The following is a 23,976-nucleotide window of genomic DNA, read 5'->3' on the forward strand; positions in this document are numbered from 1 at the left end:
ACCACCTGTCCCTTTTCTGCCACCTGACTATCACAGGGTCTTTTCTTTTTTAAATTAATTTTTATTGGAGTGTAGTTGCTTTACAATGTTGTTAGTTTCAGGTGTACAGCAAGGTGAATCAGTTATACATATACATATATCCACTCTTTTTTAGATTCTTTTCCCATATAGGTCATTACAGAGTATTGAGTAGAGTTCCCTGTGCTATATAGTAGGTTCTTATTAGTTATCTATTTTATATACAGTAATGTGTATATGGCAATCCCAATCTCCCAATTTATCCCTCCTACCCCTTGGTAATTATAAGTTTGTTTTCCACATCTGTAACTCTACTTCTGTTTTGTAAATAAGTTCATTTGTACCATTTTTTAAAACTTGCTTATATGTGGAATTTCATCACAGAGTCTTTTCTTTTTCTCTCTTCTCTTAAACCACACGATGCTCACTCTCATTCTGTTTCTTCCCTCTCAGTCTTTGTCAGACACCATACCTTCCTTTCTCTATACATTTGTGCCTAGAAATTTAGCTAAAAGCTTCAGTTACCGCTTATTCCCTCCGAGCCTTCCCCTGTCACCCAGATGGCTTAGGAAGGCAAACACAGTGGTCTCCCAGAGAGGAATTCAGGGGAGTGCTGATTTCTCCACCTCTTATACACAGGAGAATAAAAGATGTGCAGAAACAGAGATAACTCTCAGGAAAGCCCCCACCCCCCCTTCCCATGTCCGTTGCTCCTCAGTGAACAACATAGAAGATGACCAGCCTGCAGCCCTGTCCGTGCTCACCACTAAGACAGGGAGACACACTGCCCTCAGGACCCTAGTTCTGGGTTTCTGATCGTCTCAGGTGTCCGTGATGCAATCCACTCTGCTGAGAGACGGGGCCACCCCACACCAACACAGCTGCCTGAGTCACACCTCTGTGGATCAAGTATGGGAAGGAAACTTCCCTGAGAAGGAGGGTAAGGGGTTAGCCAGATGTGCTGTCGATCAAGTATGGGAAGGAAGCTTCCCTGAGAAGGAGGGGAGGGGGTTAGCCAGATGGGTTCACAGGAGAGACTAAATGTTGTGTGACACATCTCTGAGGCATTGGGTAGGATCACACCCACAATACGCTTTCAACTGTCAGTGATCTCTGAGTCAATTAACTGACAAGCTAATTATTCTTCATTATTTGGAGCCTCCATATTGTCTGCCTCTCTCCAGCCTCAAATTCCTCGGGGAGGTTACTAATAATAGGGCCAAATCGGAAAGGGTGGGAAGTTGTTCAGAAGAGAGCTGGCTGGATGTGAATCTGGGTCTGCACTTCAAAGCCACGGTCAATGCCTTGTTCATGGTGGGAACTCAAAGCCGGTTCTAAATCACATCTGTGGTTTCACACACTTGTCTGGACTTGGGAAGAGGGGTGTCCCTGGTCCTTTTCCTTAAATGGTTTCCATGTCCAGTATCTTTTGATCAGTCCTTTAACTTTTTTCTGAGCTTCAGTTTCCTCGTCTGTAAAATGGGAATGATGAACTTAAGAACGATCTCACTGGGCTGTGAATGGAAGTGCTTTGCGGTCTCTGATGACCCACATGGCACCTACCTGGTGCCAGTAAGTGCTTTTCAATTATGAATTCATTTAGTGCCCACGGTAGCCCTCTTAGGGAGTAGTATGACTATTCTGTTCACAGATGTGGAAACAGAGGCAAAGCCACTTGTCATCCAGCTAAAGAGAAAGTCATGGGTTAAACCAACAGTGCTCTTAGCCCCTCTGCCCTTCAGCCTCCCCGGGGCCCTCTTAGAGGGAGGGGCCCCCACTTCCCTCTGCAGATCTCAGCTCTCTGGACCATCCTGGCAGGTTCCTGCAGCCCCACCCATGAAGCTCTTCTTCCTCTTGCTTCTGCTTCTTGCAGATGGACGACACTGGCAGATTCCAAGTCATCATGGTTCCACACAGGATTGACTCTGCACCAGCACTAGAGGGACTCCAGCGGTGCACTTTCTGCTACGGTGAGACCCACAGGGAGAACATAACTTGATCAGGCCCGTTAAGCAGTGCAGTGAGTCACCATTGGCAGGAGCGGCTGGAACTTGGCAGCAGAGACGCTTGTGGCCTTGGGAGGATCTCTCTGGGGCTCTGGCCTCACCTCGCCACACAGCCTCATCCACAGATGGAGCCTCTCAGCTCACGCAGCTTCTAGGAAACAGGAATCATTTTTAGATAAACTTAGCCTGTCCCACTGCCACCTTTTTCATGCTGTATATTTATGAGTTTTCTAAATCTCAAATGTTCACAACCCCAAAGAAAAGCTTTACAGTGGGGGTGGAAATTAGCAGAAATTCATGCATTTCTCATTGGAAAGAGGTTTTCTCAGACTCCCAAATGTTAAGCACCAGAAAGATTTGCAATGCTGCTTTATCTGTGGTTGTGTTTTATACACAATCTATAGTTCTAGCCGGAGAACCGGACAGACCTGTATTTGAGTATTCTAATAATTTGAATGTTCTAATAATTACAAAGAGAGTGGGACCCACTGAGGTTACTGGTGGGTGTGATAGCTTACAGTTATCAGACATTCATTATTAGCCACACACTGTTCTAATTGCTTTATATAACACTGATGGTGATGGTGATGATACTTAATGCTTAGGCTATTGGGTTTATTGTGTTCTAAGCACTCTTCTCATTGTTTCATTCGATCCTTATAATCACCCTAAAATGTTTGAAAGGTTATTGGCTCCATTTTACACATGAGATGAAATAGTTTGCTCACAGCCAGATCAAACCCAAGAAAGTTGGTAATTTATGAGAAACACAGATCCTATTATGCTGTTCCCTGAAACTCTGTATTTGGCCTTGAAGAAAATGTTTAATTCCTCTCCTTCTGCATGTGTGTCAATGAGATGCTCATTCTGGTCATGTGAGTGACTTCATAGGGAGGTGGCAACTCCAAGGGAGAAGTGGGATTTCTCCTAATAACCCTCTCTTCCTTCTGTCTTCCCCTCTTTTGCCCTCTGATCATTTCCTCCCCCCGCCTCCCGAAGAGCTCACCACACCATGGGCAGATACATCCCCCTCGAGTTCTCAGCTGTGCATAGACATATCAGTGATGCATGTGCTGGTCTGATGCATGGTCAGAAGTTGCCAGTGTGTGTCTGGGGATATATTTTGACTCCATTTCTTGGCTTAAATCCTTGTTTTGTCTCTGAGGTATATAATGGAAGGTATTTTGGCTGTTGTTTCCTTCAACTAAGAAACCCCACAAAATTGAGTAAATGGGCAGGCTACTGTCCCTGATTTTAGAAACTGCCTTGCACACAGGTGACTGTGCTGTCATCTGACTGTTAAACAGCATCATCAAATTTTATTGAACTTTAAGAAGGGAATCATAACTTGTTCAGAGCTTATATCTTTATTGAGCCCATGAGTAAGACTGAAGTTCTGAAGTCTGCTCCATCCCCTAAGGATCTGCACTCTGGTTATTAACCTTTCATCTGATAGCTTTTGTTCATGGCCAGGCCCATATCTAAGTACTGGCTGTCCACACGTGTGTTTTTCCATTTCTCTTTTGTTTTTAAAGAGAAAATTCTCTTTAATTCTCATCCTTAACCATCAACTGTTATTGGAAATCTAGGATTGCAGAATATCAACCCTGAAAGGGCTCTCTGAGTGAATCTAATCCAAGCACCTAGTTGTGTAGAATTAAGGCCCAGTCTTGGCTTGGACGGGGGTGCACAGCATGTTTGTTCCTGGGGACAGCTAGACCAGAACCTAGGCATCCTGGCCCTCAGGCCAAGGGGCCTCCCCTCTGCTGTACTATGTGGCCTTGCCTCAAACAGTACCACACTAACTTCATACGCAGACCCTTCTAGAAATGCTGGTGTCTCCTTTGGCAAAATAACTCTATTCTCCCGCCCTCAGACTCTTCCGTAAATTTAGAAGATTAGGTGACCTCTAAGATCCTTTCATTTCCAAGTTATTTTTTACTCCTCTGAATATTCATTGTGGTCAGGTTCAATAAATTAATGCACTCTCTGTTTTTATTACTATACTTTTTAAAAAATGAGATATGCATAATTATTAAAATGACTTCATATTTTATGAAAGTCCGTTAACATGTAGTATTTATATTCATTTATTTAACAAACACATACTGAGCTTTCAACTAATAGGTACTTTGGACATAGGACATGAGCGGTAGTTTTGTCCTTAATGTCTCTACACAGATAGACTTAGAGTTATAAACCTTTATTTAAATTGAAATAAAAGATGCATTGCTTTTTTCACTCTTACTTTTTAAGCAGATTACTTTTCATAGTAAAGCAGTGTGCGTGGGATGATAGGGGTCATTGGTTTAACCTGTATATTGTCAATTAGAGAGATCATTCATTTTTATGTCATGATACAGTATATCATGTACAATCATGAGATGAATTGTCCACTTCAATCTTTATAAACTTAAAGCAGAGCCAAGATGAAACTTCTGTTGAAAGCAACCTAATTTTAAAAAGTCAGGTAATATTAGTGAATGGAACTCAAGACACGGGCTGTGTATAAAAATCTGTATTTTGGGGAACAAAATGCAAACCACGTACTAGGAAATCTTCCTGTTGCTGACCTCAAAGTCATTTAGTTACTACTTTAACATCAAAGATTATGCAGATTCCAAATGTCAAAATGTTTTATCTCTTCCTTTTCTGTCCGTTTCTGTTTAGTAACCCTAAGTGACTTTTTGTCTGCAGATGTATGCAAGCCAGATGCTTCTTGCAACCAAGCCAGACCACTCGCCGTGCAATCTTACATGGATGCTGCTTTCCTTCTGGATGGCTCCCGGCATGTGGGAAGTGCAGAATTTGAAGACATAAGAGGCTTCCTGGGAGCACTGTTAGATCACTTTGAAATCACCCCAGAGCCTGAGACCTCTGTCACTGGAGACCGGGTGGCCCTATTAAGCCATGCTCCCCCCCACTTCCTACCCAACACTCAGAGGAGTCCCGTTAGAAGTGAATTCAACCTTACCACCTACAAGAGTAAACGCCTCATGAAGAGACACATAGAAGAATCAGTTCAGCAGCTCAATGGAGATGCTTTTATTGGTCATGCCTTACAGTGGACTCTGAACAATGTCTTCTTGAGTACACCCAATCTGAGAAGAAATAAAGTCATTTTTGTGATATCTGCTGGGGAAACCAGTCACTTGGATAGGGAAACTTTAAAGAAAGAATCCTTGAGAGCCAAGTGTCAAGGTTATGCCTTATTTGTGTTTTCCCTTGGCCCTTCTTGGAACCACCAGGAACTGGAAGATCTAGCCAGCTACCCTTTGGATCACCACTTGGTCCAGCTTGGCCGCATTCATAAGCCTGACCACAGATATGGTGTGAAGTTTGTGAAGGCCTTTATAAGCTCAGTCAGGCGTAAGTCATAAAATCTGTTCTTTCTTACACATTGAGTATACTTGGTATTCCCCAAAGAAGGGTTGATGAGTTGACATGGATTCTTGGAAACCTCTGTCTTCAAGGGCACTGCAGGCTCAGCAAGGAAAATATGTAATGATGGATGTGGAGGGAGGAAGCCTCTGATTTCTAAGCATTGAATTTTCTGGCTCATCTTTTTTATGCTTCTGGTTCCTATGGAGAAACAATCATAACAAGCAGTTGCTCACAGTCTACATGGAGCAGCACAGTCTGGGGGTGTGAAATCACAGCCTGGACTGTTAGCTACAAAGTAGAAACCCTTGGCATGTAACATTATCATGCTGCCCTTTGATGAAAAGTTTGACTGGTTAACACCCCAAAAGAGAAAGCCAGAGAAAAATTCAACAATCCTTGGCTTTGCTTTTCCAAGTTCCAAAGGCAGAGTTTGAAGTATTAGGAGATACCATTTTACCTGTCAGAATAAAAGATACATCCTTGCAAAACTTTCTTAGCTTTTTTGTTACTGAGTTTTTATGATGCCACTATTAGTGTAACTGGTGCCCATGAAAAAGAAACGTGGGCTGTATTTCTTGGAGTGAGCTTGCCTTGAAAGTATGCAATTCATTTTGTTTTTTTTTTTTTTTCTTTTTGCGGTATGCGGGCCTCTCACTGTTGTGGCCTCTCCCGTTGCGGAGCACAGGCTCCGGATGCGCAGGCCCAGCGGCCATGGCTCACGGGCCCAGCTGCTCCGCGGCATATGGGATCCTCCCAGACCGGGGCACGAACCCGTATCCCCTGCATCGGCAGGCGGACTCTGAACCACTGCGCCACCAGGGAGGCCCTGCAATTCATTTTGAATGCAACAGGATGGATTAAGAGAAGCTATGTCCTGATATGACTCTGGAGGTTGAAGAAAAGCACTGTCAGATTTCTGATCATTTTTGCGGTGAATTTACTTTTGGAGTACAGATAAAAGAAAGTGAACACACAGGCTAAAGGGCACCCAGTGTAGCTTAAGGAAAATTCTGACTGTGTCTCAAACTTGTCACTGACATTCATGGTGAGACCAGTTAAGGCTGCAAAGACACTGACTAGTCAGGGTCAGTGAGGTCTGAGGAGCCTTGGGAAATGGTCGGCGGGGCTAATGTCATGTCCCCTGGTCCTCTGCTACTCTAGGTGTAAGCCTAGGACCAACACCCCAGCATTACCTGGGAGCTTGCGAAAAATGCAGAATCGCAGGCCCCACCCCAGACATTTTGTTCCAGAACCTGCATTTTATCAAGATCCCCATGTGCTTCATATATACATTATAGTTTGAGAAACACTGGTATAGGAGCAGTTGCTCCCAGAATGAAATTTGTGTGGATGGGCTCTGGAATAGGATCCAGAAAGAGGAGCTGGAAAAAAATAAGGGAAAAAATAAATGAAGGCCAGGGGTCATTCTGAAAAAAGAAATCACAAGGCACTTGTAAGGGTAAAACAAAAGAACACCTTGAAAGACTCTCAGCAACTTGTAAAGAAACACTCCTTATGAGGCAGAAAGTTGAAAGGAAGTTAAGATGGAATTTCCTTCCCCAGCTCAGCAAAATTCTTAGTGGTGTTTCATGGTAACTAGTCAAACTGTATGATTAGATAAATGACACCACCCGCATCACCCAGGGAAAGGGGAAGAGATGTTTTAAGAAGAATTACTTGGGGTTTAAAGTTTTCTAAAACTTTAAGTATCTAGAAATCTCCAATCTTTAAACTATAGCTGTGAAAGTACAAAAAGTTGAAAAGACTTTAACATAATCATATTCAATCCTACATGCTCCATTCAATAGCAGGCCCCCAGACCCACACTCACCCCTCAACATTAACATGTATGTATTAGGTACCTACTCTGAGCCACTCACTGTTGAGGTATGGGTTATCAAGGAGGGACCAAAACAGATGTGGTCCTCACCCTCCTAGTCATCCCAGTCCAGCTCCCTCTCTAAGTGACTCTTTTTTATCACACTGCTGTGAGAGAATTGGCTATCAGACACAGTTCACATCAGAATCGACATATTTTCTATGCAGAACTACTGACTGACAACCTTAAGACAGATAATTAAAAATCAGATATACATAAAGGAAACTTCACAGTCTTGGCCATTCAGTCTAGAAACACACAGCCCAATCTACAATAGCAGCTCAGAAGGTAGTACTGGATCACAGCCCAGGACCAACTCGTTACTTATGACAACCTGGGACCACCAGGAAGAGATTTAACTGTGTTTAACACACAATTAAATTAAAAGCTTCATGGAAATAATAATGCATTTTTTAAAGTTTCTCATCAAAAAAATGGTTTCTAAATGTTTAAATCGTGTGGGAAGAGGCATGCTTTCATACTATGAAAAATTAATATACTTCAGATGAAATGAATTATAATGAATTAAACCCAAGATGGCACTGTAGTTACTGTTGTTGTTAATGATATGGAGACCATAAAGGAAATATCCTTTTCCCTTTGCATTTTAATATTCCAAAGGAGCAAGTAAAAAATAACTATTCTGATTAGTTCATGTCAGAGGCCAGACTGTTAGGATGGGCTTCTGATTTCTCCTCTAATTTTTGATGGACTTTAGCAGCTAAGGGTATCTTATTGAAAAGTAAGTTGACTTTTCCACCTATAAATTTGACAGTCATGCATTTTCTAAACCCAATTTTAGAGACTACCCTGAGAAATATGCTTTCATCTCATATGGCCACCTTAGTTGGTGTCTTCCCTTGATGGATGTTGAGAACAGTGAAGGGACACTTTGCATGCAGAGCAGATTGCTGTAACGTTAATTGCTGTAAATGAGTCCCCTCACATATTTCTTTTCTTCCTAGGTGCAATCAACAAATATCCACCAATAAACATCAAAGCAAAGTGCTACAGACTCAGCTCTGCAGACCCGCAGCAGCCCCTGCGCCAGTTGCGAAGGTATTACCTGCTTAGTATTACTTGATAAATGAATGTGTCCCCTTCCTCCTCCTCCTTTTCTCCCTCTTTATCCTATTTGGACAAAATCTACCATTACATGATAATAAAATATAATTTGAGGGAACGAGAGATAATAAAAAATGACCAGGTTGATCTGAAAACAATCAAATAAGAGTTTTTTAAAACAGAAAATCTAATTGTTGAACTAAAACAACCAATGGGACACCCCAGTGGCAATGAGCAGACCTGATAACCAGATCTTGGTTTCTAAGTATCATTCCCCACTAAAAGGAACCAGGTTTCTTGGAGAAATAACTAATCCTAAGCTGTAACAGGGAAAGTACAATGTGAGCCTGGAACATTTGTTATGCCAGAAATCAAGAAAGCAGCAAAAACTATCATGTCAAAAGGACAAAGGAATTGTCTTGAAAGGGTTCCCACTGGCCCGATTTTGAACAATTTGAACATCAGAAAGACTAATGATGGTAATGGATTACAACACTGAATTTTAAAAATCCACAAATCTATCTAGAGACCCAAAAAGAGAGGAGGGGAGGAAAAGTTCTTTTTTATAGAAGTATGCTAGTTAATAAATATAGAAAAAGTGGTAGAATTAGAAAATTACCAATTTGTAATCCTTATTGTAATAACTGAGTCAGACAAGGATCAAGGAATGCTAAAACCAGTGGGTGACAAGTTGGGGGGCAGGCTGTTTACAGTCACACAGAACCCCTCACATATTTATTAATGACAGAGGGGAAATATGCCTTTACATGGTGAGGTCTGGCCATACCCACTGTAACCAGGATCTGACACTATGTGTCTCCTGAGGGGAGGCAGGGGGAGATACAGTATCACCCATGTGGGATTCTGGCTGGAGATGTTTGACCCAAGTCTAATAATGAGGAAACCATTGGACAATTCCAGAATATGGGATGTTCTTCAGAACAGCCAGCCTATATTCTTCCTAGGTTTCAATGTCATGAACAGCAGAGGGATGTGAGGTAGTGTCCTAGAATTGGAGAAACTACAGAGACATAACAGCCAAATGTAGGGGTGTGAACCTTGATTTGATCCTAGATTAGAAAAAAAAGCTTATATTAATGACATTTGGGGGATAATTGGGGAAATTTGAGTATGAACAATATGTTGGGTAATATTATTGATTCATGTGAATTTCCTTATGTGTGGTAAAGTATCATGTTTTTGTAAGAGAATGTCTTTTTTCTTGAGAGAGGTATGCTGAAGTATTTAGGGGTAACATGCATGGTGGCTGCAACCTACTTTCAGATGGTTTCCTAAAAGGAAGTAAAGTGTGTGTGCATGCATATATAAGTATATATGTGTGTGTGTATGTGTGTGTGTGTGTGTGTGTGTGTGTGTGTACACTCACACAGCGTAGCAAGATGGTAACAGGTGGAGACCCATCTAGATCAGGGGTCCCTAACCCCTGGGCCGAGAACCAGTACCTGTTAGGAACAGGGCTTCACAGCAGGAGGTGAGCAGCAGGAGAGCCAGCGAAGCTTCATCTGCTGCTCCCCGTCGCTCGCATTACCACCTGAACCATTCCCCTACACACCCCATCCGTGGAAAAATTGTCTTCCACAAAACCAGTCCCTGGTGAATGGCTGGGGACCACTGATCTAGATGAAAGATATACCAGTATTTATTCATGGTTCTCTGATCTTTACAATATTCTGTGAATTTGAAAATTTTCAAAGTAAAAAGATAACTTGTAAAACTCAGTGGATGGATTAAACAGATCAATAGACACATCTGAAGAGAAACATAATGAACTGGAAAAATAAAGCTGAAGAAATTACTCAGAATGCAAAGAAGATAAATAAATATAAGAAGTTTAGAGACAGAACAGATTGGAAAGATTTAACATATAGCTAAGTGGAATTCTAGAAAGATGAAATAGAAATAACAAATGAGAGACAGTATTCAAAGACGTACAGGGAAGATCATTTTCAAGAACTTATGAGAGACATGAATTAAAAGATGAAGAAAAGACAAGGTATACAACAGTCAGGATAAATAGAAAGAAGCAGCAGTTGGAATGGTGTAGGGGAATGCAAAACACCAGGATGAAGAAAACTTAAAAGCAGCCAGAAATAAAGAGTAGGACATCTGCAGAGAAACTATAATTAGGCTGTCAACTGAATAATCAGTAGCAGTAGTAGAAGCCACAAAACTATTGGGAACATTTTAAATAGTGGGAAAAAATTTTTGCCAACTTAGAAAAACTGTCTTTCCCTGGTAGTGCAGTGGTTAAGAATCTGCCTACCAATGCAGGGGACACAGGTTCGAGCCCTGGTCCAGGAAGATCCCACATGCTGTGGAGCAGGTAAGCCCACACACCGCTACTGAGCCCGTGCACCAAAACTACTGAAGCCCACACACCTAGAGCCCGTGCGCCGCAATAAGAGAAGCCACTGCAATAAGAAGCCTGCACACCACAACGAAGAGTAGCCCCAGCTCACTGCAACTAAAGAAAGCCTGCGTGCAGCAACAAGGACCCAATGCAGCCAAAAATAAATAAATAAATTTATAAAAAATAAAAATGGTGAAACAAAGACAATTTAGAAAGACAAAAACAATAGTTCATCACAAAAAGACCTTTGCTAAAGGAACTTCTAAAGTATGTACTTCAGGGACTTCCCTGGTGGTCCAGTGGTTAAGAATTGCATTCCAATGCAGAGGACATGGGTTAGATCCCTGGTAGGGGAACTAAGATCCCACATGCCATGGGGCAACTAAGCCCACACACTGCAACTACTGAGTCCGTGCACTCTGGAGCCCATGCACCACAACTAGAGAGAAGCCCATGCACCACAACGAAGGTCCCTCATGCTGCAACTAAGACCCAACACAGCCAAATTAATTAATTAATTAATTAATTTAAAAAAGACTCTGAGCTCCTAATGCAGGGGGCCCAGGTTTAAAAAAAAAGTATGTGCTTTAAGGAAAATAAAGACCGCAGAAGGAAGGGCTGTGCTGCAAGAATAGTAGATGATAAAAAAATTGTCAATATTTAGGTAAATCTAAATAAGTGTTGCACTTTTAAATTATAGTCATATCAAATTTTTAGGGTTACCAAAAATCTGTACTTGTTAACAAAGCTATAAAATAAAACATTTGGCCCTTGGTGGCTTTAACAGAAAAAACAAGTTGTACTAAGACTATAAATATAAGTATTAATAAATATTAATTATTTAAACATGAGAAAAGACAGTGAACAATAAAATTATCTTTTGTTATTAAAAAATGAAGCCTTGAGTTTTAAACGGAAGAAAGACAGCACTGAAAAAAGGGGCAATAATATGTCATGGGGAAGTGAATGGAATTAAAGTGTTCTAGGAATCTGTGTTCTTTGGGCTGGTGGTTAGGCTATTGAAGACTCTTTTAAAAATACATTAATAACATACACATCAATAAACACCTTAAATGTAAATGGATTCAATGCTCTAACCAAAAGACATAGACTGGCTGAATGGATACAAAAACAAGACCTGTATACATGCTGTCTACAAGAGACCCACTTCAGACCCAGGGACACACACAGACTGAAAGTGAGGGGATGGAAAAGATATTCATGAAAATGGAAATCAAAAGAAAGTTGGAGTGGCAATTCTCATGAGACAAAATAGACTTAAAAATAAAGACTATTACAAGAGACAAAGAAGAACACTACATAATGACCAAGGGATCGATCCAAGAAGAAGATATAACAATTGTAAATATTTATGCACCCAAAATAAGAGCACCTCAACACATAAGGAAAATGCGAACAGCCATAAAAGGGGAAATCGACAGTAACACAATCATACTAGGGGACTTTAACACCCCACTTTCACCAATGGACAGATCATCCAAAATGAAAATATATAAGGAAACACAAGCTTTAAATGAACATTAAACAAGATGGACTTAATTGACATTTATAGGACATTCCATCCAAAAACAATAGAATACACTTTCTTCTCAAGTGCTCATGGAACATTCTCCAGGATAGATCATATCTTGGGTCACAAATCAACCCTCGGTAAATTTAAGAAAATTGAAATCGTATCAAGTACCTTTTCCGACCACAATTCTATGAGACTAGATATAAGTTACAGGAATATATCTGTAAAAAATACAAACACATGGAGGCTAAACAGTACACTACTAAATAACCAACAGATCACTGAAGAAATCAAAGAGGAAATCAAAAAATACCCAGAAACAAATGACAATGAAAACACGGCAACCGAAAACCTATGGGATGCAGCAAAAGCAGTTCTAAGAGGGAAGTTTATAGCAATACAAGCCGACCACAAGAAACAAGAAACAAGAAACATCTCAAATAAATAACCTAACCTTACACCTAAAACAATTAGAGAAAGAAGGACAAAAAAACCCCAAACTTAGCAGAAGGAAAGAAATCATAAAGATCAGTTCAGAAATAAATGAAAAAGAAATGAAGGAAACAATAGCAAAGATCAATAAAACTAAAAGCTGGTTCTTTGAGAAGATAAACAAAATTGATAAACCATTAGCCAGACTCATCAAAAAAAAAAAAAAGGGAGAAGATTCAAACCAATAGAATTAGAAATGAAAAAAGAGAAGTAACAACTGACACTGCAGAAATACAAAGGGGCATGAGAGATTACTATAATCAACTATATGCCAAAACAATGGACAATTTGGAAGAAATGGACAAATTCTTAGAAAAGCACAACCTTCCAGGACTGAACCAGGAAGAAATAGAAAATATCAACAGACCAATCACAAGCACTGAAATTAAAACTGTGATTAAAAATCTTCCAACAAACAAAAGCCCAGGACCAAATGGCTTCACAGGCGAATTCTATCAAACATTTAGAGAAGAGCTAACACCTATCCTTCTCAAATTCTTCCAAAATATAGCAGAGGGAGGAGTTCTCCCAAGCTCATTCCACGAGGCCACCATCACCCTGATACCAAAACCAGACCAAGATGCCACAAAGAAAGAAAACTACAGGTCGATATCACTGATGAACATAGATGCAAAAATCCTCAACAAAATACTGGCAAACAGAATCCAACAGCACATTAAAAGGATCATACACCATGATCAAGAGGGGTTTATCCCAGGAATGAAAGAATTCTTCAATATATGCAAATCAATCAATATGATACACCATATTAACAAACTGAAGGTGAAAAAACATATGATCGTCTCAATAGATGCAGAAAAAGCTTTTGACAAAATTCAACACCCATCTATGATAAAAAAACTCTCCAGAAAGCAGGCATAGAGAGAAGCTACCTCAACATAATAAAGGCCATATATGACAAACCCACAGCCAACATCGTTCTCAAGTGAAAAACTGAAACCAATTCCTCTAAGATCAGGAACAAGACAAGGTTGCCCACTCTCACCACTATTATTCAACATAGTTTTGGAAGTTTTAGCCACAGCAATCAGAGAAGAAAAAGAAACAAAAGGAATCCAAATCCGAAAAGAAGAAGTAAAGCTGTCACTGTTTGCAGATGACATGATACTATACATAGAGAATCCCAAAGATGCAACCAGAAAACTACTAGAGCTAATCAATGAATTTGGTAAAATAGCAGGATACAAAATTAATGCACAGAAATCTCTGGCATTCCTATACACTAATGATGAACAATCTGAAAGAGAAATTAAGGAAACACTCCCATTTACCATTGCAACAAAAAAGAGTAAAATACCTAGGAATAAACCTTCCTAAGGACACAAAAGACCTGTATGCAGAAAACTATAAGACACTGATGAAAGAAATTAAAGATGATACAAACAGATGGAGAGATATACCATGTTCTTGGATTGGAAGAATCAGCATTGTGAAAGCGACTATACTACCCCGAGCAACCTACAGATTCAATGCAATCCCCATCAAACTACCAATGGCATTTTCCACAGAACTAAAACAAAAAATTTCACAAGTTGTATGGAAACACAAAAGACCCCGAATAGAGAAAGCAATCTTGAGAAAGAAAAACGGAGCTGGAGGAATCAGGTTCCCAGACTTCAGACTATACTACAGAGCTAAAGTAATCAAGACAACATGGTACGGGCACAAAAACAGAAATATAGATCAATGGAACAGGATAAAAGCACAGAGATAAACCCATGCACATATGGTCACCTTATCTTTGATAAAGGAGGCAAGGATATACAAGGGAGAAAAGACAGCCTCTTCAATAAGTGGTGCTGGGAAAATTGGACAGCTACATGTAAAAGAATGAAATTCGAACACTCCCTAACACCATAACAGAAATAGACTCAAAATGGATTAAAGACCTAAATGTAAGACCAGACACTATAAAACTCTTACAGGAAAACATAGGCAGAACACTCTATGACATAAATCACAACAAGATCCTTTTTGACCCATCTCCTAGAGAAACTGAAATCAAAACAAAAATAAACAAATGGGACCTAATGAAACTTAAAAGCTTTTGCACAGCAAAGAAAAACATAAACAAAGTGACAAGACAACCCTCAGAATGGGAGAAAACATTTGCAAATGAAGCAACTGACAAAGGACTAATCTCCAAAATTTACAAGCAGGCCATGCAGCTCAATATCTGAAAAACAAAAAACCCAAACCCAAAATGGGCAGAAGACCTAAATAGACATTTCTCCAAAAAAGATATACAGATTGACAAGCACATGAAAGGATGCTCAACATCATTAATCTTTAGAGAAATGCAAATCAAAACTACAATGAGGTGTCACTGCACACCAGATAGAATGGCCATCATCAAAAAATCTACAAACAATAAATGCTGGAGAGGGTGTGGAGAAAAGGGAACCCTCTTGCACTGCTGGTGGGAATGTGAATTGGTAGAGCCACTATGGAGAACAGTATGGAGATTCCTCAAAAAACTAAAAATAGAACTACCATACGACCTAGCAATCCCACTACTGGGCATATACCCTGAGAAAACCATAATTCAAAAAGAGTCATGCACCACAATGTTCACTACAGCTCTACTTACAATAGCCAGACATGGAAGCAACCTAAGTGTCCATCGACAGATGAATGGATAAAGAAGATATGGCACATATATACAATGGAAGATTACTCAGCCATAAAAAGAAACGAAATTAAGTTATTTGTAGTGAGGTGGATGGACCTAGAATCTGTCATAGAGAGTGAAGTTAGTCAGAAAGAGAAAAACAAATACTGTATGCTAACACATATATATGGAATCTAACAACAAAAAAAAAAAGGTCATGAAGAACCTAGGGGTAAGATGGGAATAAAGACACAGACCTACTAGAGAATGGACTTGAGGATATGGGGAGGGGGAAGGGTAAGCTGTGACAAAGTGAGAGAGTGGCATGGACATATATACACTACCAAATGTAAAATAGATAGCTACTGGGAAGCAGCCGCATAGCACAGGGAGATCAGCTCGGTGCTTTGTGACCACCCAGAGGGGTGGGTTAGGGAGGGTGGGAGGGAGACGCAAGAGTGAAGAGATATGGCAATATATGTATATGTATAGCTGATTCACTTTGTTATAAAGCAGAAACTAACACACCATTGTAAAGCAATTATACTCCAATAAAGATGTTAATAAAAATACATTAAAATTTGGGGGGCACACATGTAAAAAAATAAAAAGTAGGTAACTACCCAAAATGTAGTAAGGGAAATGGAATAAAAACAAACAAAAACATAGTATTTTTTAAATAAAAAAGCAAGAGAGGAAAAAAAGGACAAGTGGTAGGCACAAAGTAAGACAGCCGAATCCAATCCACTTCTATATATCAGTAATTATAACAAAAATGTACAGACTAAGCATGCCAGTTCCAGTTAGAGAGTGACGGATTTAAGAAAACAAAAGAAAATCCAGGTATAACTGTTTTCAAGAGACACAGCTACAAAATGAGAACATGGAAAAGTTGAAAGTAAAATCATGGGAAAAAAGTCTAACAGGCAAATATTTTAAAAAGAAAACTGGAAATATACCTAAAAAATATACCTAAAAAATTTTTATTTTATTGAAGTATAGTTGATTTACAATGTTGTATTAGTTTCTAAGTGAAGTGAGCCCTATAAAATATGCTCTTAAACAAAACCAGTTTGTAGAGATAAAGAGGGTCAGTACATGATGATAAGTGTTTAATTCATGAAGAAGATACAACAATTCTAAATTTATAAGAGGGTCATAAAATAATTTTGAAATATACAGTGTGGAAATTGAAAAGGGAGAAATTGGCATTAAAATATCATCAGAGTTGGAGATTTCGCTACATCAGTTTGAATACTGTTAGGTCAAGCAGACAAAAATTAAAGATATAAAGATTTAATCATAAGTAACAAGCTTGATTTAATAGACTAGTATAGAATCCTGCACAGAAGAATGAGACATTCTTCTGAACACACAGAACATTAACAACTGTTGCGTCAGCGTGGAGGGTGTACAAGTGTTCATTGTGCAGTTTTTAACTTATAAATCAAGTGTCAACAAATCTCTAAGAACTGGCTTCATACAGTCCAAATTGATCACAGTGCAATTAAGTTAGAAATTAATACAAACAATATTTTTTAAGCCCATATGTTTTTAAATCAAAATCACATTTCTAAATAACTAATGAGAAAAAAATCATAGTGAAAACTTAAAAATACTTAGAACTGTATAATAATCAAAATATTACGTGCCAAAACTTGTGGGATGCTTCAGAATTCATATTTTAGGAAAGTTTATAGTTTTATTTCTTATGTTAGGGAAATTTTTTTAATTGGCATACAATGTTATATTAGTTTCAAGTGTACAACATAGTGAGTCAACATTTATATACATTACTAGATGATCACCATAAGTCTAGTTACATCTGTCCCCATTTAAAATTGTTACACTGTTACTGACTATATTCCCTGTTCTGTATATTTCATCCCCGTGACTTATTTATTTTATCCCATCCTCCCTCCCCTTCCTCTCTAGCAACCACCAGTTTGTTCTGTGTATCAAAGTATCTGTTTCTGTGGGTTTTGTTTGTTTTTTTAGATTCCACATATAAGTGAAATCATATGGTGTTTGTCTGACATATTTCACTTAGCATAATACCCTCTAGGTCCATCTATATTATAAATGACATTATTTCATTCTTTTTTGTGGCTGAGTAGTATTCCATTGTGTCTATATACACCACATCTTCTTTATCCATTCATCTGTCAACGGATACATAGTTTGCTTCCATATCTTGGTTATTGTGAATTTTGCTGCAATGAACATAGGGGTGCATATATCTTTTCAAATTAGTGTTTTCATTTTCTTCAGGCAAATACCCAGAAGTGGAATTGCTGGATCATATGGCAGTTCTATTTTTAATTTTTTGAGGAACCTCCATAGTGTTTTCCATAGTACGTTAGGAAAAATTTTTTAAACTCTAAAAGCTAATGAGCTAAACATTGCTCTTAAGGTGTAATAGAAAAAAATATATACTAAAATTTTTAAAATACTTCAATAAAGAAATACAATTAAAAAACAGAAATTGGGCTTCCCTGGTGGTGCAGTGGTTGAGAGTCCGCCTGCTGATGCAGGGGACACGGGTTCGTGTCCCAGTCCGGGAAGATCCCACATGCTGTGGAGCGGCTGGGCCCGTGAGCCATGGCCGCTGAGCCTGCACGTCCGGAGCCTGTGCCCCGCAACGGAAGAGGCCACAACAGTGAGAGGCCCGCGTACCACACACACACACAAAAAAACAGAAATTAACACATTGTAAACTAACTATACTTCATTTTTTTAAAAGATGTAAAAACTTCTTTTTAATTTAAAAAAATAAATATTTTAAAGCGATGTTATAGAAAAAAATTGAATATACCCAAAAAATGGAATAAGAGTAGAATTTACTTTTTAAAATATCTTAATTAAAAAAAATTTATCAGCAACAAAGGCAAAAGTTATTTTAAAATAATAATATACATATATATCATAGCCTTTGCATGTATGAATATTACTTATTTTTTAATTAAAAAATAATTGAAATCAAGCAGTTAGGAGAGTGGGGGTTTTTGGTGGTTTGTTTCAGCGTAAATCATGCTAACACGCGCATACGTGCCCCACATCTGACTGAAATCAGAGTGCCCCAGCCCCTGAGAATCACACTTAGACAGATGCTTCTGATAGTGTGGCTTCTCCTACTGTGCAGTGTGTGCATTCCTGTGTGGTGATGGGGCCCAAGGCCCTCCCCCCCAGCCCGGAAGCCCCAGCTCCAGAAGCTCCAAGAATCCTCTTACCTTGCTGGGAAGCAGGGGAACTGTCCAGCAGCAAATGCTTCTGAAGTCGGGTCTAATCAGGCCTGTGTGGTCAGTCCAGGAGGAGCAGGGCTCCCCCTGCTGCAGGTGTCTGGTAGCATGGAAAGGGGCTTCAAATTTGCATGTGGATCAGGCTCCACATATTATAGATAATTGCAAGGGCAGGTGCGGGAGCCAGCTTATACAAATTAAAGACGTTTTTGGAAACCATTCCCACCCTGTGTTTCTTCCCGCTTCTGCACATTGCCCTAAGATACACTGGAGGCTCAGATTCTCCCACATACCTGGAATGGTGAAATATCAGGAAATACTGGGGCATAAGGAATTGAGACATGAAATCCACACTGCCATCAGTGACTCCCTGACCATGTGTTAGGCTGGGACTCCCCAGGCCTTCTTTAAGTAATCAAAGACTATAATAAAAGGTAACAAGCACACAGCTGCTTCTGAAACTGCCTGCCTGAGCTCTTCAACAGAAGGGATGCAGAGGCAAGAGGCCTGGACACAGGATGACTTGCCACGCGAGAATTAGATCATTCTGCTGTCAGATTCTGAGAAATACAGGTAAAAGCTTGTTCTTCTCTGGTAAAAGACACTGAACCAAACCACAAGCAAGAGACAGATGCCCACGAAGGAGAGACTGCAGGGAAGCCTCTATGTAAGCACTTAGATCCACTCAGAGACAGTGAAAGACTGAAAGCCACCTGCCTATTCATCCAGGCAGACAAGCACCTGTGCCAGACTTGAAAGCGATGACAGGCCAGAACCGGAACAATTGAATTGTAAAAATGGACACAGTCGCCAGTGCCATATGAATATACATCTGTTGTAATTCTGCTTTCCAAAGTGTGTTTTCTAGACACACAAAAATGTGTATTAAGATAAAAAGAATTCTCAAAATAAAAGTAATCTTGCCTGCATTTTCCACTCTAGTGCATCCAGTCAACTAATAAATGCAGCTGGGCTGACTCCTGGTTGTCTGCATGGTCGAAGGAATCTGTGATCACAGAGGACTGAAATCTACAATTAGTTCCACCCACCGCGTTTTACCTACTTGCCACATCTTTCTTTCTAGAAGCTTTACTGGTGCTGGGCACACATTGCAAAATGAATGGACGGTATTTCACTCCTGTTTCTTTATCTTGATTATGTATTGTCGAAGTTACCCATCAGCAAAGAAGTATCTGAGCAATACAGAATGGGAGAAAGAAAAGCAGAAAGTCTGTATGATTCCCAGAGTAATCAAATGATTCTTATCAAATGCTTCTCCAATACCAACTCCACATATGACACAGTGGAAAAGGTGGAAATTCAGAGATGTGGTGTTTATCATGTTCAACCCTTTTAAGAATCAAAATATTTGAGGGGAAAAAATAGCAACGCAATGCTATAGAAGCAATTACCAATTTAACAACTTTTTCTTAACAAAGAGGGAGGAAGACAACAAAGTTAACTAAATTTACTATAAAAATGAGCCAATGCAAAGGGAAAGAGAATGAGGGTGGAGGGGAGAGACCAGTATAGACAAGATAAACTCAAGCCATGGAAACCGTATGTTCCAGACCTGAAAGAATGTCCCCTCACGATCTGTGGGGCCGTAGCTTGTGCATACAGACAGTTACAACTTTGGAGGATTTGGGTTCATAATACTTAGTCTGGAAATTAACAAGAAAATATAGAGAAGAGCAAAATGGGGGAAGGTGTAAGGAAATTGTATTTGCACTGGAATTTAGCTGTGGCCGCTGTTCTTGGTGATTGGGAGGAGTTTGTTGATCAATGTAGTACATCCCTGGTAGCACCGACAGAAGCCCAGACATACAGTATATAAGGTGTGGAGGCCTCAGGGTCTGTGTGACGTGAATAGTAGGCTTCTCGGTTGGTTTGATGTCTCCCTTACCCTCAGCTCTCATTACAGATGAAAGAAGAATATGCAGTGAGTGTTTGTGAGAGACAAAGACAGAGAGAAAAAGGGGAAAGCAAAGTAACTTTAAATTCTTTTTACATCCTCTACTTTTACTCATTTTCTAAATAGTGATGTTTTTGTGAGACAGATCAGATTTATAGCTGGATAAAACAGAAAAATCCAAATGCAAAGGAACGGATCATGGTGCATATGGTGAATGTTGCCACTGTCCTCCTGGTCTCAACATTTTGGAGTTCTCATGACTCTTCCCGTGACCACAATTCAGTTAGTTTCTCTTATGCCACCAGGCTCTCACTTATTCTAAAAATTTTATGAAGAGCTTATGTGCCAGGCTCCACATAGCTTCTTAACTTCTGCCCCAGGCCACCTGCCCACCTGTGGTTCTGCACCCATATCCAGGTGCTTCTGACAGCATGACATGTATCATTTCACTTTCTTATTCCAAATATCTTGATAGGTCTTGATAAAAACCTAGTTGAGTGGAAGTCACACGGGACTCTATCAGAAGAGTTGGTTGTAGCCTCAGCTCCGCCTCTCCTGCAGCCTCACACTCAGTCTCCTCATCTGTAACCAGCAGACACCATGGGATTTCGATTGTCGCTCACAGCAACATTGGTGGTTTTCGTCCTCATTTTACACCTGAAGAAACAAGGTTCCCTCTAGTTAAGTGATCCGCTCAGAGCTGCCCAGCTAGTAACTAGAGGACCTAGAATCTAAGAATGTTCCAGGACCCAAGGCTCTTTCCACTGCCTCCCTGTGAGATGAGGTCTGAAATGGCTCCCTTTCCGTGCTAGCCACTAGCTTTCAGCTAAATGAAGCTAAAAATTCAGCTTCTTGGTAACACTAACCACGTTTCAAGTGCTCGATAGCCACATGTGACCAGTGGCTGCCATACTGGCCAGTGCAGATCATAGGACATTTTTCCATCAGTACAGAAAGTTTGATTGGACAGGCTAGGACTTCTGGTCAGCACTTGGCTTCTGATTCCCTGTCGTCAGTCTGGCATTCAAGACCTCCCAGAGTCTGACCCCAGCTTCCCTTTATTGTTGGGTTACTCTTGACTCCCAACCAAACCCCTTGTGTACCTGCCAAACTGGGCGCTATTTCTGCATCCCCCACTGTACCTAACACAGTGCCTTCCGTAAAGCATGAACATTTGGATGGACAGACAGATGGATGGATGGATGGGTGGGAGAAAGGGAAGGAAGAAGAGGCATTCATTGATGCTTTCACTAGACAAATACTTATATCTACCATGTGCTAAGCACTCCTCTAGGTTCCTGGGATTACTATGGTGACAAGACATGGTCTCATGACACTTTCTGTCTGGGATGGTGGAAGAGTGGGGAACAAATCACAAAGTTTAAAAGTAAATAAAAGTCAGATAGTGATAAGTGTTAGGAAAAAAATAAGAGCATGTTGTGCTGCGTGACTGGGACCGGGAAAACTATGCATCTGGTGGTCTCTAAGGAGGTACCATTTGAACCAACATCTGAATAAACAGGAGCCAACCATATGAAGTTCTGAGTGGAATATACTCCATGAAGAAGAAACTTTGCTGTTAAAATTATACTTTTGCATACTTTGACAAGATATCTTATTCGTCAGCTTCTAATATATCTGTTCAGTGTAAATCCCCAATTGAATCATCTCAATAAACTTACCCTGAAGGAAGGATGCAACAAGGAATGGGTGCACAATTATTTAGGAACATGGGTTAACATAGAATATGTTACAGTTGAAATGGTATTTATCTTCTATGGGGTTTCTTTTCTTTCATTGTATAGCTTCCTTCCTGGACCACATAAAGCTACGCTCAAAGAAGATGTATTACAGAAGGCAAAATTCTTTCAACATAAAAAATATCTGTCAAGAACAGCAAGAGGCAGCAGAGATGATACGGTTCAAAATTTGACGAGAAACACATCCCATACCTTTAAAAGTGGGAAAGGGGTGATAAAAACGGCTCCCAAACAACATGATAAAGGTGCTCGAAGAGTTTAGCCTCAGGAAGCATGGTAAGACTCTGGGCTTAAATAACTAAATTCATGAACACAACGTTGGACGACTTTTACTTGGATTTCTGTCTGCATCCAAGGTCCGCTTTGGAGGACCTCGTGGCCACAGGTGGTGGGTCATCAGAGAACTTGACCCCTTGCACTCTCTGGTATTAAGATATATCTTGTCCATTTATTTGACCATTCCTGATAATCCCTGATAATTCCGAGACTGGTATGTTCAAGAACTGTTATCATTAAAAGATGGAAAAATAAAAGGAGTCTTTTGAAAAGTCTAATGGCGATGTAATTTGAAGCTAAATGTTATAACGTGTATACGTGTATATACATGGGCCAACACTCATGAGTTTTAAATTGTAGGTCTCCGTCCAGTCCACTTTCTATAAACCAAGCCTTCTTTCTCAGCTTAGGACTGATTAATGCTCATCTATTTAACCAAAGGTTAATGTTTTGGGAGATCGTAACATTAACCCTAGAAATTGATGCTGTTTTTATGTCGTAACTTTGAAAATTTGACCTTCCTCGACGACTCCATTTTAACACACCCCGGTCTCTGTATGGACTGACTGGATTGCCAGTGGGCTTGTGCGGGAAGCTTTCCTCCATCTTGTGCGGTTTGTTTGCTTGGACAGGTGAGAGACAGAGGGTAATTTTTCCCAGCTCCAAATCCTCCTTAACTCACTGAGAAACTCATATTTCCCCAGAACATAAATTATGTAGAGCCTCCTGCCTGGCCATATTTTTTTTTTTTTTTTTTTTTTTTTTTTTTGCGGTATGTGGGCCTCTCACTGTTGTGGCCTCTCCCGTTGCGGAGCACAGGCTCCGGATGCGCAGGCTCAGCGGCCACGGCTCACGGGCCCAGCTGCTCCGCGGCATGTAGGATCCTCCCTGACTAGGGCACGAACCTGTGTCCCCTGCATCGGCAGGCGGAGTCTCAACCACTGCGCCACCAGGGAAGCCCCCTGCCTGGCCATTTTGATAGACTTTTATTATTTCTTTCCCATTATCATTATTATTATTATTTTTACTAATCCATGTATTCTTTAGACAAGAATAGGAAAGACACAACATGTCGTGGGTGAAGCTCTGAGTTACCCATCAGGTAGCTCTTTAGTAAATAGTGAGCAGCAGCAAAGAGGACGGGCAGAGCTCTAAAAAGAGCTTAAATGCACACCGAGTTTGGAAAAGATAAAGGTGTCCATCTCTTAATCTACAAATCCTTATTGATGGGGGGGCGGGGGTGCCAGAGATGCGAAAAGAGATCAGAGTGAAACAGGAAAGGTCTTCAAAGTGCATCTCTGGTGGCTCTTTCTCCTCACTCCCATCCAGATCACATAACTGATTTTTAATCTTAAGATAGGGCTAATGTTTTCAACAACTAGACACCAAAGTAGCAATACTTAAT

General features: G+C 40.2%; 1 protein-coding gene across 2 annotated transcripts in view; it reads left to right on the plus strand.

The window, feature by feature from the left end:
* COL6A6 (collagen type VI alpha 6 chain) overlaps positions 1-22,908 on the plus strand; it is a gene marked incomplete at its 5' end in the record, with an annotated part of 107,036 nt that extends 84,128 nt beyond the window's left edge. For both annotated transcript variants that reach the window (XM_082625609.1, XM_082625610.1), the window contains 4 exons: positions 1,892-1,988; positions 4,722-5,393; positions 8,253-8,346; positions 22,341-22,908. In XM_082625609.1, coding sequence (XP_082481735.1) covers positions 1,892-1,988; positions 4,722-5,393; positions 8,253-8,346; positions 22,341-22,557 — 1,080 coding nt within the window. In that variant the 3' untranslated portion in view covers positions 22,558-22,908. The remainder of the gene's footprint in view (positions 1-1,891; positions 1,989-4,721; positions 5,394-8,252; positions 8,347-22,340) is intronic.
* Positions 22,909-23,976: the final 1,068 nt, after the last annotated feature.

The sequence above is a fragment of the Mesoplodon mirus genome (assembly GCF_964341445.2).
Source record: "Mesoplodon mirus genome assembly, chromosome: 6".
NCBI lineage: Eukaryota > Metazoa > Chordata > Mammalia > Artiodactyla > Ziphiidae > Mesoplodon > Mesoplodon mirus.